Source organism: Eubalaena glacialis, chromosome 1, assembly GCF_028564815.1.
Source record: "Eubalaena glacialis isolate mEubGla1 chromosome 1, mEubGla1.1.hap2.+ XY, whole genome shotgun sequence".
Taxonomy (NCBI): domain Eukaryota; kingdom Metazoa; phylum Chordata; class Mammalia; order Artiodactyla; family Balaenidae; genus Eubalaena; species Eubalaena glacialis.
This window is the reverse complement of record NC_083716.1, coordinates 76098294-76122921: the sequence shown is the minus strand read 5'-3', so window position 1 is coordinate 76122921 and position 24628 is coordinate 76098294. Positions and strand designations below refer to the sequence as shown.

Below are 24628 nucleotides of genomic sequence, written 5' to 3'. Positions count from 1 at the left end.
CTATGCCTAACTCCTTTTATGAATTTTACTGTAATATTATTTGTACAATAAATAAAATAAAACTCCATTTTCCAATTCTATATATATAATTTATTGGTAACATCTAAAATCTAAAAGTTTGAGATTTAGACACTTAGTCAACAAAAAATACCTAACTCAATGGATATTCCTTCTTCCTTTATACCCGAAGAACATTTTCAACCTTAGTTCTCTATCAGTAAATCCTCAAAGCAGCTGCTCTAGCAACAGAAAACTGAGGAAGAAAATAAGAGAAAAATACATGCTAACTTTTAATCTCTGATATGCCTTCACCTTAAAAATATTTTTTGAGATATAGAAATGAACTCTGCTAACAGTTAAACCACTGATTTTGTGTGTCACAGGACTTACATTTAAATCTGATGGGAAATTTCAGTACATAAAATGATGTAAAAAATTAGTCGCGGAAAAGCATCCAACTTTTAATTATCGGTAAAAGGCAACAGATATGAAGATTTTCTAAAACAGCAGATAAAGCAAATTCTATTGTACCTGGCTTTAGAATGTACTAAAAACTATGATATGCATATTTGTGTAATAATTATACATGTATAATAGTCTATGCAATAATATTACATTCTCTAAGTGCAGACTTAACTCTTTTTGATTGACTATGACTGATGACAACCCCAATGAACATTAAAAGGATAAAGATCATATTTAATCCATGAGGGAGATAATCCAATCAGGTTTAGAATTTATGAACTCCCAATTTAGAGAACTTTTCTAGATAGCCCAGAACAAAAGCAAGTCAACTCTGCCCATAATTAATAGATGGCATTTAATAGTCACTTAATATTACTTTGGACTTGGGAATAAATGGGACTTAAAATAGCCTGTCTGATGCTAAATGTTATTTACTATGTAGGGGAGATTTGACTAAGCATTACAACTTGGAGGGGGAAGTGCTGATTCCAGTCTTTGTCTTAAAACTTACTTGGGAACATGTACATACACAGTCTCAAAACAAAAACAGAATATGTACTTCATTAAGAGTTAATTTTATAAATTTAACTTCTCAAGAATATTCTAAGTGTTAAAAGCTGGAAGAGTCCTATTTCTGTTTCTGTAAGTTTAACTCCAGTATTTGAATACTTGACACCAAAAGAAATGTTTTGTGAAACAAAAGAGAAACAATTATTGACCACACTAAGCTTCTTGAATTCACTGGGGAAGTAAGCAGAACACATTACAACGAAGTATGCAATCCAACACTCAAATAAATGGCACGCATCCTGTATCCTTCGTTGTCAATCTCCCTCTCTTTCTTTCTTCTTACTACTATGTTTGCATTTCAGTCTGTCAGCCTGTCTCTAGTTGAGCTTGTTTTCCTTTGTTCTTTCACTTTCTGTCCTTTTCTACGATTCCATCCTCCTGTTTTTCTCTCCTTCACTTTGCCTCTGGTTTCCACACAGGCATGTGGGAAAAACCTCATTCAGTAAAAAGGCCCAAATAAGAGCCTTCAAGCATCCAAATGCTTGTTACAGTACTTCTTGAATGTCCACATTGTCACAGATATTTCATATATTGTATGTGGATGAATACATGGATATAGTGAAACTATTAACTGCTTTCTGCCTTGTGCAACATACCTAAAAAAAAATAAGCAAACTGAGAAAAACTACTTCTAGAGTAAAAACATACAGAAATACTTTATAGTGAATATTACTAGCAAGTATCACTTATTCTGCCCTGTCGTAGCCACAAATGAAATATAAATATTATCAGTTTTGAAACTTTTACTTACTATGGAAGTTCTTCTTGAATATAGAAATGAACAAACCACCAATCCCGTTTTTATTTAACTTTTACCCATTGTTAAGGACTGCTTGAATGAGTAGCATTATTAGTTAAACAGAAGGTAATTTCATTGTTTTCTTTTCTTTCTTTCTTTTTTTTTTAAAGTTTTCAATTTTTCTCCAGATGACAAAGGGTAAGATATGGGCTACATCCACACTACTTCGAAGTAGTTCTCTTCTAAAAGTGGGACTTAAAGGAAGTTTTTGTGAATAGGAATTCTTTTTCAACTATTATCTTGTTATAGGTAAATACCTAATACAGGCATACATTGGAGATAGTGTGGGTTCAGTTTCAGACCACCACCATAAAGTACACAAATTTTCTTGTTTCCCAGTGCACATAAAAGTTAGGTTTACACTATAATGCAGTCTATTAAGTGTGCAACAGCATTATGTCTAAAAAACTATGCATGTACCTTAATTTAAAAATAGTTTATTGCTGAAAAAGGCTAACCAACACCTCAGCCTTCAGTGAGCTGTAATCTTTTTTCAATAGTAACATCAAAGGCCACTGATTACAGATCACCAAAACAAATATTATACAGTAACGATGGAAAAGTCTGAATTACCAAAATATGACAGAGACATGAAGTGAGCAAATGCTGTTGGAAAAATGGTGCCGACAGACTTTCCTGACACAGGGCTGCCGCAAACCTTCAATTTGTTTAAAAAAAAAAAAAAAAAAAGACAATATCTGGAAAGCACAATAAAACAAGGTATGCCTGTATTAGAAATCCACTTTTAGTGTATAGCTGTAACTGCCTTTTGACAATTTTTAGAAATGGTCAAAATTCTGAATAACTACTAAATTACACACTGGGTTTTTGCCAACCTGAGTGCTATGTAAAAACATATTTCTACAAGTCTCTTGAAAATGGAGAAATATTGATAGGTCTTCTCTCATTTTCTCTTATAGGGTACTTGTAGAAATGAAGTCAATGAGCACATACATTACACCAGGGCATACAAATGAAGTCAAAGATGCCTTTAAGCTCTCTAATTTTTAGAGAACACCACCATTTATTGCAAGAACTTACAGCCCATTTTACTTGAGATAAAAAAGTAATTAATTTACTTACCACTATTATTGTTGCTCTGCAACTTCAATTTACTTTTTTCTTTGGCACTCCTGCTGAGAACCCCATTGGGTTTTAAATCTTCTTCTATTTCACCTTTTCTCTTCTGAAGATCATTTTGCTTCTTTTTGTAAGTTGGCTTAGGTTGCCTTTTAGTCCTCTGCTCTGATTTGCTTTCACTTTCGTCTGAATCTCCACTTTCAGAGCCAGATTCGTAAGTTCGTTTGGCTTTTCTCCTATTGACTTTATCATCTTTTACAAATTTATCAACTATGATCTTACTATCTACACTATTTTGTAGATCATTCGATGTAGAGGCTATTAAATTGACAGAACATGGCTTAATAATTTCTGATACAGAATTCCCTGAATTTTCCATTTTATTAGTATTTTTATCTTCTTCTGAATGTCTTGTAAGCCAGGCCTTTTTCAGTTTAGTATGGTAGTTTGGTTGACTTGTCTGGGATGCTTGCCCATTTCCTACAGAGTTTGCTTTGTTAATTGTACTACAGACTACAGTGCTATCCAAGAGAGGGGAGGCTGAAGATGTCTGATTTTTCACAGCATTAGGCTCAGTCTCACTGACATTACTACTTTTATACTGAGCTGCAGCCAGTGCTGCCTTGTGCTTTTTTAAATGGATAAAATCAGTTGTGCCTGAGAACCCAGAGCTGGATTGAACAGCACTTCCTGTCTTACTACTGGCTGGTGTAACTGGAGCTGTCGTGCTGACCCTGCATTCTTGTGTTTGAGCCACTGAATGACTGACACTTTTCGAAGAGGTACATTCTAAAGATTTAGAGGCCAAAATGGTATTTGATAAAGAGTAAATTATTTCTGAACCACCCCAGCTGGAAACACTGGTGGTAGTGGCAGCAGATGTGAATATATCCGTTTTGGTATTACACATTGTATTTACAGCAGACATGACTGAACTGGGAACACTGCCCTGTGAGACAGCCTGAAAGTTTTTTTCGGATTTTATGTGAGCACTGTCTGAATTCACACTTGGCAGAATGATTCTTCCACTCTCTCCAGCTTCTGCTGATTTGAGGCAATCTGTTTGATTTGCCCCAATTGAAGATCTTTCACTAACTCGATCTTTGGAAGCTAACTGCATTGCTGGCATGCTATCAAGTTTTGTACTAGAAGGTGGACGTACAATGACAGATGCCATAGCAGCCTGTGACTTTCCGCTGCTTTTCTCCACATGCCATTCAGCTTTCTCTTTGCTGAGGTTATTATTAGATTTCCACATTTCTGTCAAACTCTGTTCAGAAGAACTCTTAAAATTTGCCTGAGTGTCTTTAGGCTCAGGAATCAGAGTTGGAGGCTTTTGTGATTCTTGAACCTTCCCACCAGCATTTACGGGCATCACTGGAGTTAATGTTGGAGGGGAAAGGCTACTATAGCTGCTTTCCTTTCTCTCCAGGCTATGATGGATTGGTGGGTGAAATACGGGTGCTCTATGTAAAGCAGGCATACTCCGGAGTGTATTTGTAGAAGAAACTGTCAAATGAGTAGGACTCCTACAATCATTTCTGAAAGTTGTTACTGAGTGAGAAGCAATTTGATGGGGAAGATGTTCTGGTACCTTGCCTACTAAACCTTCACTTTCCGGTTGGTGTTTAATCAAAGGTGGAGGCTTTGAAAGAGATGATATAAACGAAGTCAGAGTCTGAGGGTTAGCTGCTGCTGCTCCAAGGGTATTACTCTGTTTTTCAGTGTAAATATTTGAAACCTCTTTGGATGGGTATGACCTTGGTGGTTCATTGACTACACTATTAGACAATGTAGTGAAATAGTTACTTTGAGGCAAACTCTGAGGCACTGAATGCTTCATCTTATAAAGATCTGATACTGAACATTCTACATCTTTGTCTTGTTTGATGACATGGCTTTTAGGGCTAGAAGATGATGATGCTACTCTGGAATAATTATCTCTGTCACCCTCAAGGCCCTTGATTTTAGTTGTAAAGGGAGCAACATCAATACTTTCTTGAAGAATTCGACGGTGTTCCTCCTTATATTTGTTTAATCTCTCTCCAGTCTCCTGGGGTGGTCTCTGTAATTGATTCAATACAGGATCCACAAAATGCCTATGCAAGTGACCATCTTTTCCCGTCTGTGACCTATTTAGATCCAGGTCATTTTTGGCTGATGTGGATGCAACAGAACGCAATGGTTCAATAAAAGCTTTCCTCTCCAATTCTCTGCAAAGAAAATACACGAGGGTTTCTGTAAACACTTTTTCTTGTATAATACATATATAGCTTCTATGCGTTACTATTCTATCATAAAAGTGAAACACGACTTTGCATGTGCTATAATATTAAGAAAATTAAAGGAATATAAAAACAGAAGAATAGTACTTATTATTATTCAGCCTAGTTTTAAGACATTTGCTAAAATTATCTATTTATAAACTGAATTAAGAAAAACTATAACACAAGTTTTAAGCATTGGTGAACTTACTCTTTATGACGATCTACTAAACATTTTGTCAATGGTGGACTGGAATGCGCTGTAATTTTAAGAGGCCGATGAGGCTCTGCGCTGGAAGGTCTGACAGGAATGTGACTAAGTAATCCAATACCGTCTGCTGAGGTCACAGGGGTCGGCTGATGTAACCAAGGACTGGGAGAATTCTATCAAAACAATTTTTAAAAATCATCCTTCAGTTACTAGAAAAAGCTAAACACAGTATCACAGCAGGACTTTAATAGTAGTACATTTATGAAGTATGTGACATACTAATATAGCAGTATATTTATTAAGTATTTTATGAGAAATATCCAGACAAATAAGTAACTAACATAGTTATATGGATTTTTCCATATGATGAAAAAAATCAATCAGCATTAAAATAGTTATTTCCAGGGAATCCCTGGCAGTCCAGTGGTTAGGACTCTGCACTTCCACTGCAGGGGACATGGGTTTGATCCCTGGTTGGGGAACTAATACCCTGCATGCTGTGTAGTGTTGCCAAAAAAAAAAAGTTATTTCCAGAAATTTATTTACTGATTGCAGATCTTGAAATCATTGCCTTTAACTTACAAATGATGTACAGAGAACCTAGCTTTTAAGATTTCCTAAGATTCTAACACCAAAAGACTATATGCTGCTAATAGAAAAAAACAGAAAACACGTTGCTAAAATACATTTCACCAGATTTCGTCAAGTTTATTTGCCAATTTTTCTTGTCAAAAATAATTTTTCCAATGTCATAAATTATTTAGATTTGGCAGAAAATTACATTTTCAAGACCCATTTGTACTCCATTTCACTATAAGCTATAGATGCTGTTGGACCATTAAACTTGGAGGTGTGGAGGTACAACATAATTAATTTTTTTAATATCAACATGCTGCCTTTCTCAGTGAATATCTGGTGACATTGATCTCTATGTTGAGACTTACAACTATCTAATTACATGCTTAAGGACTGTTTCTATACTATGACTCACTGAAATTCTTCCAGAAAATGCTTTGTTGAGTTATCCTGTGTTGAATCAGATATTGGGAAAATACAATCCTTTGGTTTTACCAAAGGGCATACATTTTACATCTCAAAATGATAATGTGAAAGCAATATGATATCACACCAAAGATATGCTGCTATAAAATTTCTTAGATTAAGAATATACATAAACCTCACACAAGAAAAAAAAATACATATATATACATGTACATAGGATCATTCAAATATATGTTTAAAATAAGGTCTCAATTCTACAAGATCCAGAAATCTGAAGTTATACAGATTACAAGGGTACCTGTATATACCTATATACATATAACAGAATATTACTCAGCTTAAAAAAGAAGGAAATCCTGTTACATGCTACAACATGGATGAACTTTGAGGACATTATGCTACATGAAATACTGTATGAGTCCACTCAAATGAAGTATCTAAAGCAGACAATCATAGAGACAGAAAGTAGAAAGGTGGGCACCAAGAACTTAGGGGGAAGGGGAATTAGTGTTTCATGGGCAGAGTTTCAGTTTTGCAAGATGAAAGAGTTCTAGACATCTGTTGCACAACAATGTGAATATACTTAACACTACTAAACTGTACACTTTAGAATGGTTAAATAAATTTAATGTTGTAGCTTTTACCACAATAAAAATAAATAAATAAAATGTGTTTTGAAAGATTCTGGGGAATACCTGAAAAGCATCCTTGTCCACGCCAAGGATTAAGTTGCCTCCTAGAGTTTAACAGTGACACCCAATCCCCCAGTTTTCAGAATGGGGCTGGTAATGCCCTCAACAACCATTTCTTAGCATGGAAATTAATCTGGCTGGAAAAACCACACAGCGCATGAAGGAAGAAGAAAGAGCCCTGTCCCCCACCTTCAGCAATACTTTGTCAAGCAGAGAGATGCTCAGCCCCAACTTCACTCCCAAATATCAGGATTCTCCAGCCTCGGCACCCTTAAGAGAACCAGGGGCTTAGAGAGTCATAGCTTGTAGTATACATCAATATAATGTATCTAACTGGGAAGTATAACAATTTGTCTTTTAAGAATAACTTGATTATACATATCAAGAGCCTTACAATTTTACATAAATTTTATATCCAGAAGTTTCACTTCTAGGAATTTACCTGAGCAAAATAATTACAGATATATACCATAATTAGTTATGAAGACTAAGTATATTAGAAACAACTTGAGGTTTACTTCTTTAAATTGGCTTTTTAAAAAAATAAATAGGCTTTTCTGAGATTTTAGCTTTACAGTTCCAAAGTTACTAAGCATCAAAAGTTTCATCATAATTAGAAAAATAACTGTTTCAAAAATTCTAGCATATTTTATAATAAGAAATCTAAAAAAATTAATGGGATATTAATTAATTAATTAATCAACACTTGTACATATGTTGATTAATAAATATATGACATGAGGTAAACCACAGCTTAACTTACCCTCCTTAATGAAGATTCAGCATTAACTGCATTTTCTGGGTGAACCCACTTAGAAGAAGGCAGACCAAGTCCTGAGTATGCATGTGTTCCATTTGGATATTGCCAAATAATTGGATAAAGTCCAAGCTGATTATATGAAGCAGATGGGTGGGCTTGTCCAAGAAGATGAGGTGACTGGTGCTGTAACAACTGTTGCTGTTGCTGGTGTGCTAGTGCTAAGTGGCTCAAGCTGCTGGCGTGAGCAGTCTCCAGTCGTGGGTGGCCACCGAGTAAGGAGGCAGTAGGCACTCCAGGTAACACAGCAGGAAGTAAATGAGGGTGATGAACAGAATGGTGTGGACCACTAGTCAGAGGATGAGTGTTAATGGTAGGTAATGGAGTTTGACTGGATGATCCAGCCAGTAAGTGGGGTGCAGGACTTAAGGCAGGGTGATGGGTACCTGGATTTAAACACGTTCTATGGGATGAAGAATGAAGAGGAAAAGGATGCTGGCTTAAGAAAGGTGAAATGTGATTAGCTCCTGTATCTGACCCGACAAGTGCAGGATCTCTGTAAACTGTGAAATGCTCATTTTTATCAATGATAAGAGGGCTTTTTGTAGTTTCTAATGTACTGCCTCTAGTAGGAACCGGATGAAAGCTGCATCTTGATAACTCATGTTCTATCTTACTTGCCAGTCTTCTTTCACCAGCAGTTTGGCTGTTTGCAAAATTGGGCTTAGACTTTACAGAATCAGGGGAATGGTTAATTTTAGGTTTAACAACTTCAGGTGAGGGATTGGATTTTGTCTTGTGAGCATCTACTGAAGTATTAAGTTTAGATTTTATAGTTTCTGGGGGTGGACTTCGTTTATGCAGCTTATCTTCTGTGACAGAAACTGCACTTAGAGAAGATATGTAAGAGACATACTGATTTTTCTCTTTTTCCATATTCAGGTTTTCATTTCCTGAAGAAGCATTCCTAACATTTGATTGGGTTAAATCTACTTTAACTACATCACTGACCCAGCTCTGGTCAGAATCTTGGTTTGCTGTTTCCAAGTATTTTGTATTTGTGACTGAATGTTTTGAATCACTAGTGTCAGGATCCATTTTCTGAAGTGTCTGAAGGCCAAAGGTACTTGAGTTTTCCTGAGCCACCTTTTCCATAATAGTGTCATTCGTAATATCAATAACACATTTTGGTGTGGGTGGTCTGGATACAAACTTCTCCTTTGGTAATAATTCCACCGTATGTGTTTTCTCCATATTGTGTTCCTGAAGAAGTAAATCGTTAGAATTATGATCAGAAAGTGTGGCCTGTTCTGATGAACGGATAATCATTTTTTCTTGAAGCTGAGAGTCAACTGACTTCTGTTTCTCTGTTTCTTCATGTTTTTTATCTTCCTGTATTTGATCCCAGGGAGGCTGGCTATCTATTAGTGTCTCTTCTCCTGCCTTCTCATTATTCTGGGATTTTCCTTCTTCTCCATTTATCTTTGAAGTGTTTTTATTTTTCAACTCATTCTCTGGCTTCTGCTCTGAGGAATTATTTATTATTCTCTTATTTGAATTTTCTGAGTCACTGCTCTCAGAAAAGTCTGAAACATTGTCGGTTCGTAGTCTTTTCATATTTAGTTTCTTTTCATCCTCCTCAGGTTTCCTTCTTTTGTTCATCACCTGTTTGTTTTTACCTTTAGGATTTTCTATAAGATTTAAAAAAAGAACAGTTTTATCTTTCAAATTAATACTAAATAAGTATATTTTAAATGTATTTTTGTTTTATATGTTCTCATGCCCTTTAAAAAAGGTGGGTCCTACCTCCTCGTGCTATATAATCATATTTTTCCTCCTTCATCTTCTCTTCATCTGGTATACTGCTATCTGAGCCCTTCCTCTTATTTGGACGAATATTTCTTTGTTGCTGGTGTGAATTCTGTTTTGGTACAGCAGCTTGGGAGTTCATTGCTGGTCTGGGACTATTTGCTTGGGCACGTGTATAATGACCCTAAAAATAACCAATTAACAATGATTGTTCACTACCTGATCCTAAGTAATTTAAGGGAAAATATTTTACCATAATCCATCACTAACAACATACATACGTGAACAGTGTTGCTATTTTGACTGGCACGAGACCTTCGCCGTGATGTAATGCCAATATTTTCACCTTTTAACAAAGAGTGAACAACATCATCTAGAAAGGTCATTTGAACCATAGAAGGATCGACATTCTGTGGTTCTAGTACCTAATCCATGACACAAAACAAGAACAAAAATTAAATCCAATCAGCTAGCCAATGTGATATTAGGTACAATTTCTTTACTGAGTAGAGATGTTTAGAAATCAGTTTGAGATACTGTCAGACTTACAATAAATCAACTTTAACCATTAAAGATAAGACTACTGTTTCACATGCTAACTAAAAATTAAAAAGCAAATACATCTATTGCAAGTATACCTTGCAAAACAAGGATTAGAGTTATACAAGAGTATATTGCCAAGCCATAAAATGTATTTCAAAAATAAAAAGTTATTTTCAAAAAACAGCTGTAAAATAAAACAAGAAGGTAGAGCATGACAGGAATTCCCTGGCGGTCTAGTGGTTGGGACTTGGCGCTTTCACTGCTGGGGCCTGGGTTCAATTCCTGGTCGGGGAACTAAGATCCTGAAAGCTGCATGGTGCGGCCAAAAAAAAAAAGAAGAAGAAGAAGGTAGAGCATGGGAAGCAGAAAAGGACAAAAATCATATAAATGAATAATAATTTTAAAGACAGGTTAAAGAAAGAACTATTTTAAAAACTAAAGGCAATTTTGTGCTTCACTGAGAGGTCAAAGTTTGTTAGCTTTTAAGGAAAAAAATTAAATAAAATTAAATGATATAGTTTATTTAGCATTTTGACTAGAATTTTAACCAAAGCACCTGCATTGTTCTCATTTATTCAGACACCCTCCACAATCCACTCAGGTAGGAAGGTGTAAATATCTATTTTCTGGGGGTAAATACAGTACAGCTTTAAAAGATTTGAAATTAAGACTTTCAGACTGTTAACTTAAAACTTCCTATTAAATTCATATCCTTAACATTCACCATATTCGCTATAAAACTTAAGGGAGCATCCCAACTCTGGAATTTGATGTAAAAGGAACTTCAGTGTGCATTAAAGTTCTCATTCGTGGAAAGAAACCATTTGGGAAGTATTTTTATTACTGGAGGGGCAGAAAAGCTGAGACTTTAAGAAAGTTTTAGCTGACCTACTGATAAAAAAAAAAAAAAAAGACTAAACAAATAAGAGTTTGATGCCTCCATTTCAGGGACTGATTTTATCAGTGTTGAAATAAATTAGGCATCACTATCTCGCTGTGACCTCAAGTGAACTCTATGTAACATCAGACACATTTGAACTTATTAGGATTACATGACTGCACCTAGAGATGAAAATTATTTGGTGTCAACCTGTTGATCCATTGCGGGGCGGGGGGACTGGGGGGGGGGCGGAGGAGAGGCATGGAATATGTGAATTGTAACCATCTCTTTTCAAAAACTGGACTATTTACCTGATCATTCATAACGATCATGGTGCGAGTGAAGAGATCATGATGAGTAATTATGCCAGTAAACCACTGGGTGGCAGAGTCTTGTCTATATACTCTCACTCTGTATCCATTCAAGGAATAAGGACCTTAAAAAAAACACACATCATACATGATGAGTTCATGGATGAAATGGAGAAGTAATTTGGAACTTGATGTATGAACCTTCTAGTTGTCAAAACTTTACCATAAGCAACTACAAATTTTGATTCCGGTGAAAAAGCTGCCAAAGTCTTAAAACATGCAGAGACTGTTAACTGAATTTATAAATACAATACTAAAATGCCATATTGGTGTACTTTTGGATTAAACTCACTTTTTAAAATGATATCTATATGTGTATACAGATATCCTTCAGAAAATAGGTAATGATTAAATAATAAAATATATATATCTGTATATCTTTAAATATGTCTTAAAACAAAAGAGAATGGAGATAAAAATTTCTTCAATTCACAGGTACTAAAATGGTATCAAATACTTGAAAGTTTAATAAGAACTGTGGGGGGGGATCTGGTGCACCTTATTAATATGATAGTATTATACATTAACAATTTACTAAATGCTTTCACAATTTGCAGATGCTTATTCAATCTTTTGAATCTTATTCAAAAACTCTCAGATCTTTCCCTGTTTATAAAAATTAAGAAAGTGAGGTTGATAGGTTAAATAAATTTTTAAGTGAAAGAGCTAGAACTGAATTTATTTTTCTGATTCCTAGATTGATGCCTTTTCTTCTACAGTTAAGACATTTAACATACCAATCAATGATTTAATGTTTGACAGTTTAAAAAAAAGAACTATGCTAATCAGTCTAAAATATAAATCAAATAACACATCTGTAGAAAGTATTCCATATTACCTGTAAATCAAACACATTCATACCTGTAATCTATTATACAAACTATAGTCTTAGAATTTTTAACTATGGAAGAAAAAGACTCCAAATTATTTTTTCTGAATGTAATATAGAAATAGCTTATAGAATAACTCCAAATATGACCAGTTTTCAATTCCCATCAGCACACCATCTTAACTGTCTTGTTCTACCACCAAACACAATCTGGAGTCAGTCTCATATAATTCTGCTTAGGATGGAAAGGATTACTGCCTTAATGATTTCACCTCTAAGAATATGACAAGGAAAAAAAAAGTTACTTTAAAAAATATTAGCCTGGCTTCTTCAATAAATAAATTGAAAGGAAAGGAAGAAAAAAAGAGATAGACGGATCATATCCACCAATCAATCTGTGGACATTTTTTGGATCCCAGGTTAAAAATAAATAAATAAAATAAAAGTCAATCCTGTGAAAAATCATTTATGAGACAAATGGAAACTTGAACCTGAGTATTCAGTATTTGGTATTAAGGAACTATTAATTTTTCAGCATAATAATGGTATGGTGGCTTTGTTTAAAAATAGAACACAGCAATGTCTGAAAATTGACAGAAATAAATGAGAGTACGGGTGGGGCAGAACCTACCAAGGTTTTATTTTACAGTTGTTGGAACCAGGAGATAGAATATTTCGGTGAACTTCCATGTGCCTATTTCTCTGTATGTTTCAAATTCTCCATATTAAAGGTTTAAAAAATATCTAGCCTAAGAAGAATTTAATAAGTAGATGATCTGCTGCTATAAAAACCCATACAAAGAAAGGCAGCCACAACTGAGATTATCTCTATTAATGCTTAAATTAAATGGCATGGAAGTTGAGGTTCAGATAAACATGGGAATTTAACAAAATTCCTTTTTAAAAACATTCAACCAAATATCGATACTCCATGTATCCATGTCATATTGTTGCGGTTTCAGTTCAATTTCACAAAAAGCTTACATTTTCAATATATGATTTTACTGACAGGAAAAGAAATCACTAAGAATCATAAAATCTCACTGGTTTGAAGACAAACTTGTAACTTACTAAAAAAAGGAAACAAAATTAAGACTAGTATTGTGGTCACTGCTGAGGAAGGCAAACTGAAATAGGCCACTTTTATCAGATACCAACAGCATTCTTCAAAGGAAATCAACTGTGGCTTTGGGCAACCCTCCACAGCAAACAATGCTTCCTTCTCCAGGAAGGACACACCTAAAGCATTCTGCAGTATGGAAATTTTCCTATTAACAAAACACCTGTGTGGTTATAATTTCATTTCAGGCATTCAGCTCAAATTAGTGGTGAAATTACCTCAATAACTGGTGAAGTTACCAATTTCCTATTGAAATTATTCTGATTTTGCTATTATTTTCCCTGGCCTGTATATAACTCAAAATATTAGACTGGGTCTTCTATTTGTATTGCATATAACTGAACAACCAAAACCAAACATGAGAAATTGCCCAGTTCCAAATATATATATATATATATAAATGCATAACTTCAAAACAGTTACCTTGCATAAAAATCTCCTGAACCTTTTGTTCCTTTACCCAGACTTTCACTTCTTCCTGAAGTTGCGGGTTGTCCCTGAGAACTGGGTTTAGGCTGTCTATGTCGTCCTAGAATTATAGATTAAAAGAAAGGTCCATGTTACACTGTCCTAACATTAATGTTACCAACATTCCCTCCTGAACGTTCTAAGGACTGAAGAAAATTCCTTGATCTAAACGTATACAGAAACGCAAATTCATAAGTTATAGTTCATTAGCAGTAACATAACAACGGAGCCTAAGAAATTAATCCATGATAAGACAAAAATGTCTTAAGACAAAATTTGAAATTTACTCATTTCAAACTGTTTTGTTTGAACTGTTTGTTTTCTAACTGAAAGCCTTATACAAGTTTTCCAACTGCAAGCCTTATACAAATCACCTTTTAAAGGGTTTCACTGTTAGAAGCAATATACAAACCAAATAGCTTCAGGTCATCTAAGGCTGGTAGCAAACAAATCAAGTTGATTATTTTAGTGACAATACATATATACATAGATGAGTTACCCTCTCCCCATAATACCTAAAACATTAGTTTTAAACTACAAGTCATTATCCACTGTCTTTTGATTTAAATTGATTTGATTTAAATGTCATCAAATTCAGTTCTACTCAAACTCATCTGACCAGTAACTTCACTGCTAAAAGTTTTATTTTTTCAAGCCAGTGTCAAAGCATCCAGGCAATTTAAATTACATTATTGATGGTATTATCCTCATAACAGGGTGGATCTAGACACAGAAACAACCGGTTCTCTCTCCTTGGAGATGTGAATCACACAGTCACATGGTTTCCCACAATCTGTTGGTCCCCCGCTGGACTCTCTGACATTCTGTTCTCTCTCAAAGCACCTCTGCTGCTCCTGCATTTGAGATCAGCGGCAGGAGCCCTAGAGTAGAGCTGGGAAGAACAACAAAGCAGCACTGTCAATTTGGCGGCCCTTTTAAAAGTGGACTAACAGATCATGGAAACCAGTGAACAGAAAGGAGCTACATGAAGGCAATTTTATCTGGTGAATAAAAACAATTTGGCAATACAGAACAGCCAAAGAGCGGCTGAAGAGTACAAAGAATCCCTAAATCAAGCAGGTCATACTTCATTCTTTTCTAAAGTTTATCCAAGTAAAGCACTTTCCTTCTCATCTCATCACTGCTTTAAGGAACTACTCTCTATTCTTGGAATAATATTGCGGTAAACACTCTGATATTTCGTTTATACTTAAGTGAACACTAACAAACAGAAGTAAAGGCCTTTAAACTTATCAACTATGTTCTCCTTGGAAAATATAAAGAAATGCTGCTTTATAGTAGAAGGAAATACTAGAGTGGAAAAGTGTTATACAAAAAGTAGTTAAAATCTGTCATTTTGGGCGGGGGGGCGGGAAAGGCCCATGCATACATGCCTTCCTTTTCGTAAAGAAACTTCCTAGCAATCCCTTTTCTCCACTCCACTTTAATAATACACTGCACACTTAGCTAATCTCATTATTTGAGTAACAGAAAATACATGGTCAGACTCTAACCCTCTTGATGCACACCAGGTGACAGTCTAGTCTATGACAGACAAAACACAGGAAACTTTCTATTTCCCAAGGAAAACCATTACCATTTCCAGACAGTTCTGACAGATGCCAAGTTCTTTTAAAATCTTTCTCACTTTAACTTCCATACACAGGTCCAAGCTTAACTCCTTGGAGTCAAACACAAGCCTAATCACTTTCCTACCTGACAGTCCTTCAAACATTTGAATTCTGGTTTTATGTTTCCACAGCCTGAGTCTTCTCTAGTCTCAACACCCACCTTTATCACAGTTGTTCTTCTTACTCTTATTCTAGACATTTAACTGGCTCGAAGAAGATGGGTACTTGTCTAGAAATGTACAATCTACAATCACATGGGTGTCACAAGCTGACTTAGATCAGATTTACTATAGTGTATTGCTCCCAAGCCTTTATATTCGGGGTGGGCGTGGGGAGGAGTAAAAGCAGCACTGCCAATACGTTGTAGACAAGTACAGGTATGATTTATAAAACCAGTTCCCTGTATTGAAATTTTATAACTAAAGCTATTGAGATGTAAAATTTGCTTAACATTTTTATTTTATTTATTCAACAGGTTAAAATAATGAGCTACATTTCCAAGATCATTAGACAAGTATCTTCTCACCAATGACCCGCTCATTTCTAGGGAAAAAAAGCATACCATTAAAAGCTGATAATATCAGTCTACTCACTGAAATAACCTTATGTAAGTTCAAATTTCTATGTATCAATTTCCTCATCTATAAAGCAGGGTTAATAATATCTCTTTTCATATTAATGAGTACGTTTTTATAATAAGATTTTTTAAAATTTACAGAAACTAGTCTTCTTAACACATTCAATTCTAAATTAACCATGGTACTGAATGACATGCATTACACGAAGTTAATTAAAACCCATGAAAATTATCCCAGTACAATGCCTGATTATGATAATCATACTGTTGCTGAAGTCTTCCTCTACATATAGTGCTTTGTAAGTTAGAGGTATTTCTGCTGAGTTGTGGTCATCATTCCCATTTTAAAGAGGCTCACAAAAGGCTAAACGATCAAATCTTAAGAGTTGTTAGCAGGTAGCCAAATGAGGTTTTTTCCCCTATTTATTTACCTGAATAATGTTGTGAAAGTGTACCAAATCAGATACAAGGCTATAAGGCAGACTCACAGAGAAGAGCATCTGTTAATTAAAAACTAGTTATGAATGCTTACTATCTTTCACAGAATGCAACTAACAAACAACTTAAACTATGCCTTAAGCTTGTATGAGATTAAAAACAATTTACCTGCACCGTACTTTTCATTAACTGTAGTATAATCCCCCCAATTTCATATTGTATAACTAAAAATATGTATTCATTAATCCCCCCCCCAAATCACTCATGTAGTGAAGGAATAAGCACTCTCTGTGAATCTTCTCTTCTCCATAAACTCCATCCAATGTATTAATTACACTGCTAGTTATAACCTCCAGCAAATGACTAATGGGGAAAAAATCAGTTCAGCAAGATCTGTTGTACGAGAAACATAGAAAACATGGAAAAGTGCTAAAGAATGCCTTAAGTGAAGTTCTGGACTATATTTATTGTTCACTTGTGTGCTGTGCTTTTCCTCCTTTTGCAAAGACAAAGATTAGCTTTAATTGAACATTAGTGGCACCTTAATGTAAATAATAATAAAGAAAATTAGCTAACATGATTGTGCATTTACTATGACAGATATCACATTGGGTGCTTTCCGTACTATCAATTTTTGTAAAGCTGAGATTATTATACCCCTTTTACATGCTATACACAGAGAGGTCCACGGTTAAAGTCAGGATGTGATGGAGAGACCTAGCATTTGAATCTAGTTCTGCGACTCTAAAGCTCAGTCTCTTTTCATCTATTCTCTGCTTCTCTTGAACTAGTACAATGAAGAGGCATAAATAATAGACTATTTACTGTCATTGCCTTTCAAAATTTGGCACATTTCTTTACGTTATATGGAAGAGGTGAAAGGTAACATTATCTTAAGTCAGAATGGGTCAAAAGACATTAACGTTAGGTGGAAGTTATCATTCTACAACCTCACATTGGCTATGTGAAATTCCGCATATCAAAATAGTCTAACACTCATCAAACAGAAAAGACTTAGGATGTTAAACTCATGCAATCTTATAATCGGAAAGCATAAAAGAGAAGACAAATCACTTTGGCAACGTGACTTAGTCATGACCTACAAATTCCCAAATGCTGTGTTTCTAGGTTAAACACCACCCTGAATTAAAAACTGATCATCTCATCATCTGAGATGATCAAAATACAGACTCTTTCTCGTATGTACAGAAGAATATGATGAAATCAAAAAGCAGCATTCCTCAAAATATCAATATAAAAGTTAAAATCAGGTTGGAATCTGTACTGTGACAGTAAGATTACTGTACTAACCTAATTTTCAAGCAATTCTCTACTTCATCCCAGTTCAAAAAAAAATAAGATCTTAGTACTAAAATATTCAGATGTGCCTGACTAGGTTTAATAAATAGCAATATTATTACAGCGCTCAAAGTATATGTAACACATTTTCTAAGATAATAAAGAACAATCTGTCTTACCATAATCAAGTGCTCCTTACTATTTCAACAAATATTTTCTTTGTTACACATCCTCCGGATTTACATACTGACTGAAGAGCCAGCAGAGGCATGAAATAGGTAATAATATACCAGTTGTTAGTTTCTATCAAGATGACTGAGTTGAGTGGCTTAATAATTTTAAGAGATTTGCTCTAAAGTCTTAACTGATGACTTTTATTTTAGGATACAAGAAATATAAAACTGGAGCAGTTTCTCTCCCTTTGGACAATATCTGATGGAGAATGACCTAATGCCTCCTTTCAAACTGATACTGAGTATGTCTTAGAATTTTTTTCCTCCTGCAATAAAGCCCTTGACCTCTGTGGTGACAATTTAAATGCAATTATATTACATAAACTCCCCTATAAAAATCACAGTTGATTGTATTTTTATAAGAGTTATCATAAAAGAAACTATCTGTATCTTGAAATGTTAGGTTGGGTGACTGAACATGTTTTGCCACACCACTCTGGCTCAGTCATAATTTAAATTCATGCTTCAGCAAAACTACAAATGACTGCCTGTCCTTAAATCCCTGGGGTTGCTAGCCAACAGTGAAAAACATGAATGTTAGGTCCATATAGGTCAAGAGTGACGCCAATTGCTATTATGCCAATTCTTGTATAACTTATAAAAGAACCCACTTTGTTAATAAGGCTTTACTAAGATCGGAAACTTATTAAGTCTGAGAGTTACCACAGAGGTCTTCAAAAAGCACAGTTGTCTAAACCATCTGCAGTTTAATTAAATGCAGCTACCACTGAGGGCTTCCATATATTTTCAAGATTTAAAGCAAGAGTTGGCAAACTTTTCCTCTAAAAGGCCGAAGAGTAAAAACATTAGGCTTTGCAGGTCATAACATCTCTGTCACAACGGCTCAACTCTGCTACTGTAGTGCCAAAAGCAGCCAAATAATACCATAAACAATATATAAATGAATGGGCATGGCTGTGTTCCAATAAAGTTTGTTTTTGGCATTATATGAAATCTGAATTTCACAGATTGTTTAGGTGTCATGACGTTATTCTTCTTTTGAGTTTTTTTCAACTGTTTAAAAATGTAAAAGGCCTTATAAAAAAATGGGAGGCGGGTTTGATTTGGCCTGTGGTCACTGCCTACCCATGATTTGAAAGAACAAATAAAATACTAGTACAAAGCAAGATCAAAACCTTCTAATCAATGCAATGCAATTCACTGGCAAATTGACTGCAAACTCTATTTCCATAAACGGCTGCATATTCATAAGCACAGGAAAATACACCAATTACCAAATCTTTTCCATTATTAGAGAAAAAATATTTTAAGATAAATCATTTTTTAAGGCTTTTCATCAATTTCCCTGATACATTCCTGTACCATGTTTAGCTCTCCAAATATAATAATGACTTGATTTTAGTGTAGAAAAATTACCCACTTTGAAAGATAAGATTTACTCCTTTGGGTCAATGAGAATTATACTCATATACAGAGGTTGGTACTATCCACTTCTCTGGACTCCATAGTAGGGTAAAAATAGGAACATGCATTGAAAAAGAAATTTTCTAAAGACAATGTTCCAACGTTAATCCTATGGTTCTTATATCTGAAGTTAAGACTGAAAACTGAGTGTTTTCTCCATGATAAGGTAATTTAACATAATCTCATTTATACTATCTCCTAAGGAAAACAGATATTCATTTAAAAAGCAAACAAACAAAACAAACAAACAAACAAAAAACAGGGGAGGGGAGGATCCAAACAGGGAGACAAATACAGAGTAATTTCTTTGCTTCTCTACTTCCTCCAAGGGCTGACCTTGTGACACTCTGAAAAAGAAACCGATTAGTGTTGAAGAGGAAGAAAACGCACCACCACATCCTGCCACAAAATTGTCTCCAAATATTACTGGGAGAAATAATCAATATATTTCAAATATTTTACCTGATATTCTCTATTACATAAGATTAATGCTATGTTGTCTCTAAATGTTCCTAACATAATTCTAAATCTTGTACTGTCAATTTTGGTGACTTGATTCTTCACAACACATTATACAATAAAACCTAAAAATTTCCAGATTTTTCATTATTGCTAAAATTTTAAGTTTTAGGTAGAATTTTAAATTATTATAATTTATTTAGGATCTGATTCCCTGTATATAAACCAAACATCAATATTTTAGAGTTAAGAGTACTGGACACTTTTATATTTATCCACACTAAACTAAAACTCTGGAGGAAAAAAAAAGCTCTGTCTCACCAGTCTTCAAGAACCACCAAATTTAAATGTATTCCAGTTTTTCTGTTAATCAGATTGGAAAAGTTAGAAAATTTATGACATCATTCATGGGAGAGGAAAAAACCTTTTCTGAAAGGCAGTTTGACTATACATCCTATTCTTTTAAACAATGAATGTTTCTGCAACTCATTTTAGCTCACAAGAACTTGTAGAAAATATGTGAATGATATCAGTGTAACACAGAAGTACTGTTGGTTCATATACCATTTATTTATTTTTGCACTACCTAGTATGAGCAGCTGAATACTAAGTATAAAAATAAAGCTGAACACAGCACTAGACATGATAGCCATCCATTCCACTTTATTCTTTGTTTAGTGTAACTGCATGCTGACTTAGAAGTTCGTATTGATTAGACTGCCCCAATTTTCTTTTATTTTGCTTTTGACTCCATAATCTAGCAATCTCAAGTCTTCCTTACATATTCTTAATATGAAGCAAACGCCCTCCTTTCTCTTAAAGATAAAGTACTATATTTGCCTAACTTTATTTATTAGAAATGTCTTTTTAAAGTCTACTATTTTTATAGGATTATTACTGTTTGTGGTAGTACTCTCATTAAAATTTTGCATAAGCTTTGAACAATCTACTCCAAAGCTATTTTTCTCAAAATCTTTCTCATTGTACATTAGGTTTTTCATAGTTTTAATATCTTAAAATACATACTCTTCTACCCAACATTGAACTTTTGAGTAATCTAAGGAAATAAATGAATAACAAAACAAATTAATGCATGTACAAGAAAGGTCTCTCTGTGTTTTAAAATAGAAAAAAGTTTTTTTAGTTGATCATATACTCATACAATAGACTACAACAGTAGGTAAAATGATTATGTAAGAACAAATTTAGTGACACAGAAAGAAGCTAATGACATAGAAACAGAAAAGATTAATTTTAAAACTTCTCCAGATATGTAATCTTTTTAAAGACAAACATATGACAATTTTGTACATAATTAAAAGCAATAGATAATTAAGTCCTGTGTATATATAATTTCATAATTCCTGGTTGATTTTGGTTAATTCAGATGAGTGGTATTCTCCCGTTTCAACATAGCTTAAATATATCCTAAATTGACTGTATATGATTAATGAAACGAATCTATTTTCAGCCTTTAAAAAGTATCCATTTAATAAGCATATTTACTTGACAGTGTAAACAAAAAAACTTAAACTTTAATTGACAGAAGAGGTTAACACTTCACAAATGTTAACCTCATCTAATCCTAACAAACCCTTTGCTAGTCTGATATTATTCTCTCCATATTATAGATGAAGAAACAGTCAAAGATTAAGTAATTTGACCCCAAATCACATGGCTGGAAGGTAAATTAGCAAGGGTCTGCATAATGTCAAAGCCCTTCCCACAAAACCTTTTTCCAACCCATGCACTGGCAGAATTAAAAATCTGAATACTCTCTACTGGGTTTTCAATATTTTACTTATGATATTAGTGACATGACCACAGAAAGTGAAAGGAAACCCAATTAACCAAATTATTTTATTGTTAAATATGGAAAATGATGTTTGCTAAGATAAAGTCAGTTCACAGGAATATAATATCCCAAAATTTGGAATGGATATCATAAACAACAAAAACTCTATAACTTATCAGATATAAGTAACTTATCAGATCTCAGATGGGATTTTGGAATGGGATATACTATATTAACATAAACATCCTATTACATCAATTCATAAGAAAGCGACTACTTATGTTGCATTATTTTTGTTTGTTCAGTTATACCAAGGTTAAAGAAAAAGCTAACTAGATTACTTTTACTATATTAATTAAAAACAACAACCATTTGGGTTTCTCTGCTAATTTCCCAACTGAATGAAAATGACCTTTTAAAAATATTCTCCTGAATACACTTAATGCAGACTTGTAATATTTCTGCATTTTAAACTACAACTTGCTAAGTGTCCTTGCCTCTCAGAATTACCACAGAGCAAAAATCAGAACAACAATTAAGTAAAACTTTTAAAACCACTTGAAGGGAAATGTGTTTCCTTCTAAAGCCACATGTTAATATTCTTCGTGGTATCTTTAATAATAGTTTTGAACTTTTCATGGCAGTTCAAAAGTCTGGAAGGCAATTTTTCTTTCAAGCTATTTAAAAGCATCGTTTTTACACAGTTGAGTCATCATGAGTTCAACCTATTGAGTCACCTGCTTACAGCATCTGCCAACCACAATTTACTAACTGCAGTTTCCTCAAACTTACAAACTGAACAAACTCAGGAAGGCCTGGGAACTGTTAATGTTTTCCAAAGGAGCAACTGAAAATATTCTTTCAGAACAGCCCAAGTTTAAGAAAATAAAACAACAAAAAAGCAACTTCCTTGCTCTTGATGAGCCCTCCATCTATGGCAGTCTCACCCTACCTTGTGAAGAGGGACAGAAGGAGCTCAACCTAAGAAGGAAATAAAATTATATGCTTGCATAATATTTTTTGGGAAAGTAATCTACTAAAAGTAATTCCTAGTCAACGACTATTCTGATCATACAGAGTGAACATTTATTTTTAAAATATAAAATGCAAAAGATATAATTTCAAAATTAATACCATGCCATACACGTTCTGGGGCTGATTTTCACTCATGCCAATATACTGCTATGGAAATGATAAACCTATAAACTTGAGAACTATTATACCATACTTTTCTTTTCTCACAAAGAATTAATACAATCTAGTCCAACTTGAAATAATCAACAAGTCCTGTAACTTGACAGACTTGGATCTTCCAAGTGACTTAGTCTTTTATCATATGACCCCAAGTTAAGTATCTGTTCCTCTCATTGAGTCTAGAGCAAATGCAAATACATGACAAATGTGTTAAGTTATTCAGAGAAAAGGAGGGAGTTAAAACTACAACTCAAAAGTATCAAAATACAAGAACATCTTAATTACCTAGGGCTGTTAAGGAAGATAGTATGCATAATGTACTTTACCAAGATTTCCAATCACTGCTTTGCTATTCCTAAAAGGGTAAGTTTAACTTACTTAGAAAATCTAATTAGAAAAAAAGAGAACATATACTGAATGAGACATGCCAAATGCTTATTACAGTTTATATCCAAAAGAGGGCAAGTTTTTAAAATAACTTACAGAAATAAAATTTATCAAAATCCTACTAATTCTGAAAATATTTCTAGAGTTCCTTCATTAAATAACATATTAAACACAATTGTAGCTTTTTGTCAATACTCACAGGTATCATTATTGATTACTATGTTATGATATAGTCATAATTATCGATTGATATAAAGGATTATTGCCTCTACACCAAACCATCCCAGAAAGACAAAATTTGAGTTGTAACTACCTTTTAGTTTCTTTTGTAACCTCTTGTGCTATCAAGCTCCCAATCTACCATCATCATACTTTTTAAAATTCTGATTTTGACCTTTCATTTGCTATGGTAGAGGAAACCAGATTAGATAATTTGTTGGAATTATGTTTGAAACAGTCTGTAAGTGTGGGACTAAGAGCTGCTCCTTTGAGTTAAACATATTAGAAATATATTTCATTCAACAAGATTTCTGAATATCAAGTATAAAATTACTATGCTAGGAGACTGGCAATACATATAAGAGTTTCTGCCCTTGAGGATCTTATAGCCTGTAGGAACAGGGACTAATACACAAATCACTGCAATACAGATTAAACAGACTTTTACATATAATACAGAGGTGAGAAAAAGAAGGTGGGGAAAGATAATCTAGTTAGGTATATCAGGAAAGGTATCACAGAAAAGGATATCTGAGTTGGGACTTGAGGAAAGCATGGGTACCTAGATTCTTGAGTTGAAACTTCAAAAACTCAAGGGCACCTACCAGGCTATGGTAGAGCAGAAAAGAAGGGCTTTTAAGACAGGGTGAAATGTATGTGCAGACGTAGACATAGATAGATGGAACAGTATGGCCTATGTGGAGACCTCTAAGTACAATGACGTAGATTGAATGAGGACAAGGGAGTAGGTGAGCAGAAAGACCCTACTTGGAGAGCTCTCTAATAGTCTAGCCAAATGAGGATGGAAGCTTTACAAGAGATGAGGAGGATGGGATGGACATATGCAATGTTAAGGTATTTCTGGAGGTCAACAAGGGCAAGAGAGGAACCTAAAACACTCCCGGATGTTGATTTGAGTAACAAAACGGGGTAGATACAGTTACACCATTAGCCAGGATACAGAATGATTAGGAAGAAAGACAAGGTTTGAGTGCTGAAACTTTTAACACAGTCGGCAGTAGAAAATATGGGTTTCACCTTCCCAATGACATGCACAGGGACCACAGTACTCTAGCCTGCCTCTCCCTTCTCCGTGCCTAATTGCTCTTAC

The 24628-nt window shown here is 34.4% G+C and overlaps 1 protein-coding gene across 4 annotated transcripts in view; it reads right to left on the bottom strand.

Moving 5' to 3' along the window:
• JMJD1C (jumonji domain containing 1C) overlaps window positions 1-24628 on the bottom strand; it is a 305803-nt gene that overhangs the window by 29496 nt on the left and 251679 nt on the right. For 2 of the 4 annotated variants that reach the window (XM_061181512.1, XM_061181501.1), the window contains exons 4-10: window positions 13816-13921; window positions 11384-11508; window positions 9931-10074; window positions 9647-9833; window positions 7847-9531; window positions 5390-5562; window positions 2918-5127 (exon numbers count right to left, since the gene is read on the bottom strand). In XM_061181512.1, coding sequence (XP_061037495.1) covers window positions 2918-5127; window positions 5390-5562; window positions 7847-9531; window positions 9647-9833; window positions 9931-10074; window positions 11384-11508; window positions 13816-13822 — 4531 coding nt within the window. In that variant the 5' untranslated portion in view covers window positions 13823-13921. Of the gene's footprint in view, window positions 1-2917; window positions 5128-5389; window positions 5563-7846; window positions 9532-9646; window positions 9834-9930; window positions 10075-11383; window positions 11509-13815; window positions 13922-14548; window positions 14753-24628 lie in introns of those variants that run through there. The other 2 variants (XM_061181505.1, XM_061181513.1) reach the window with 2 other exon arrangements.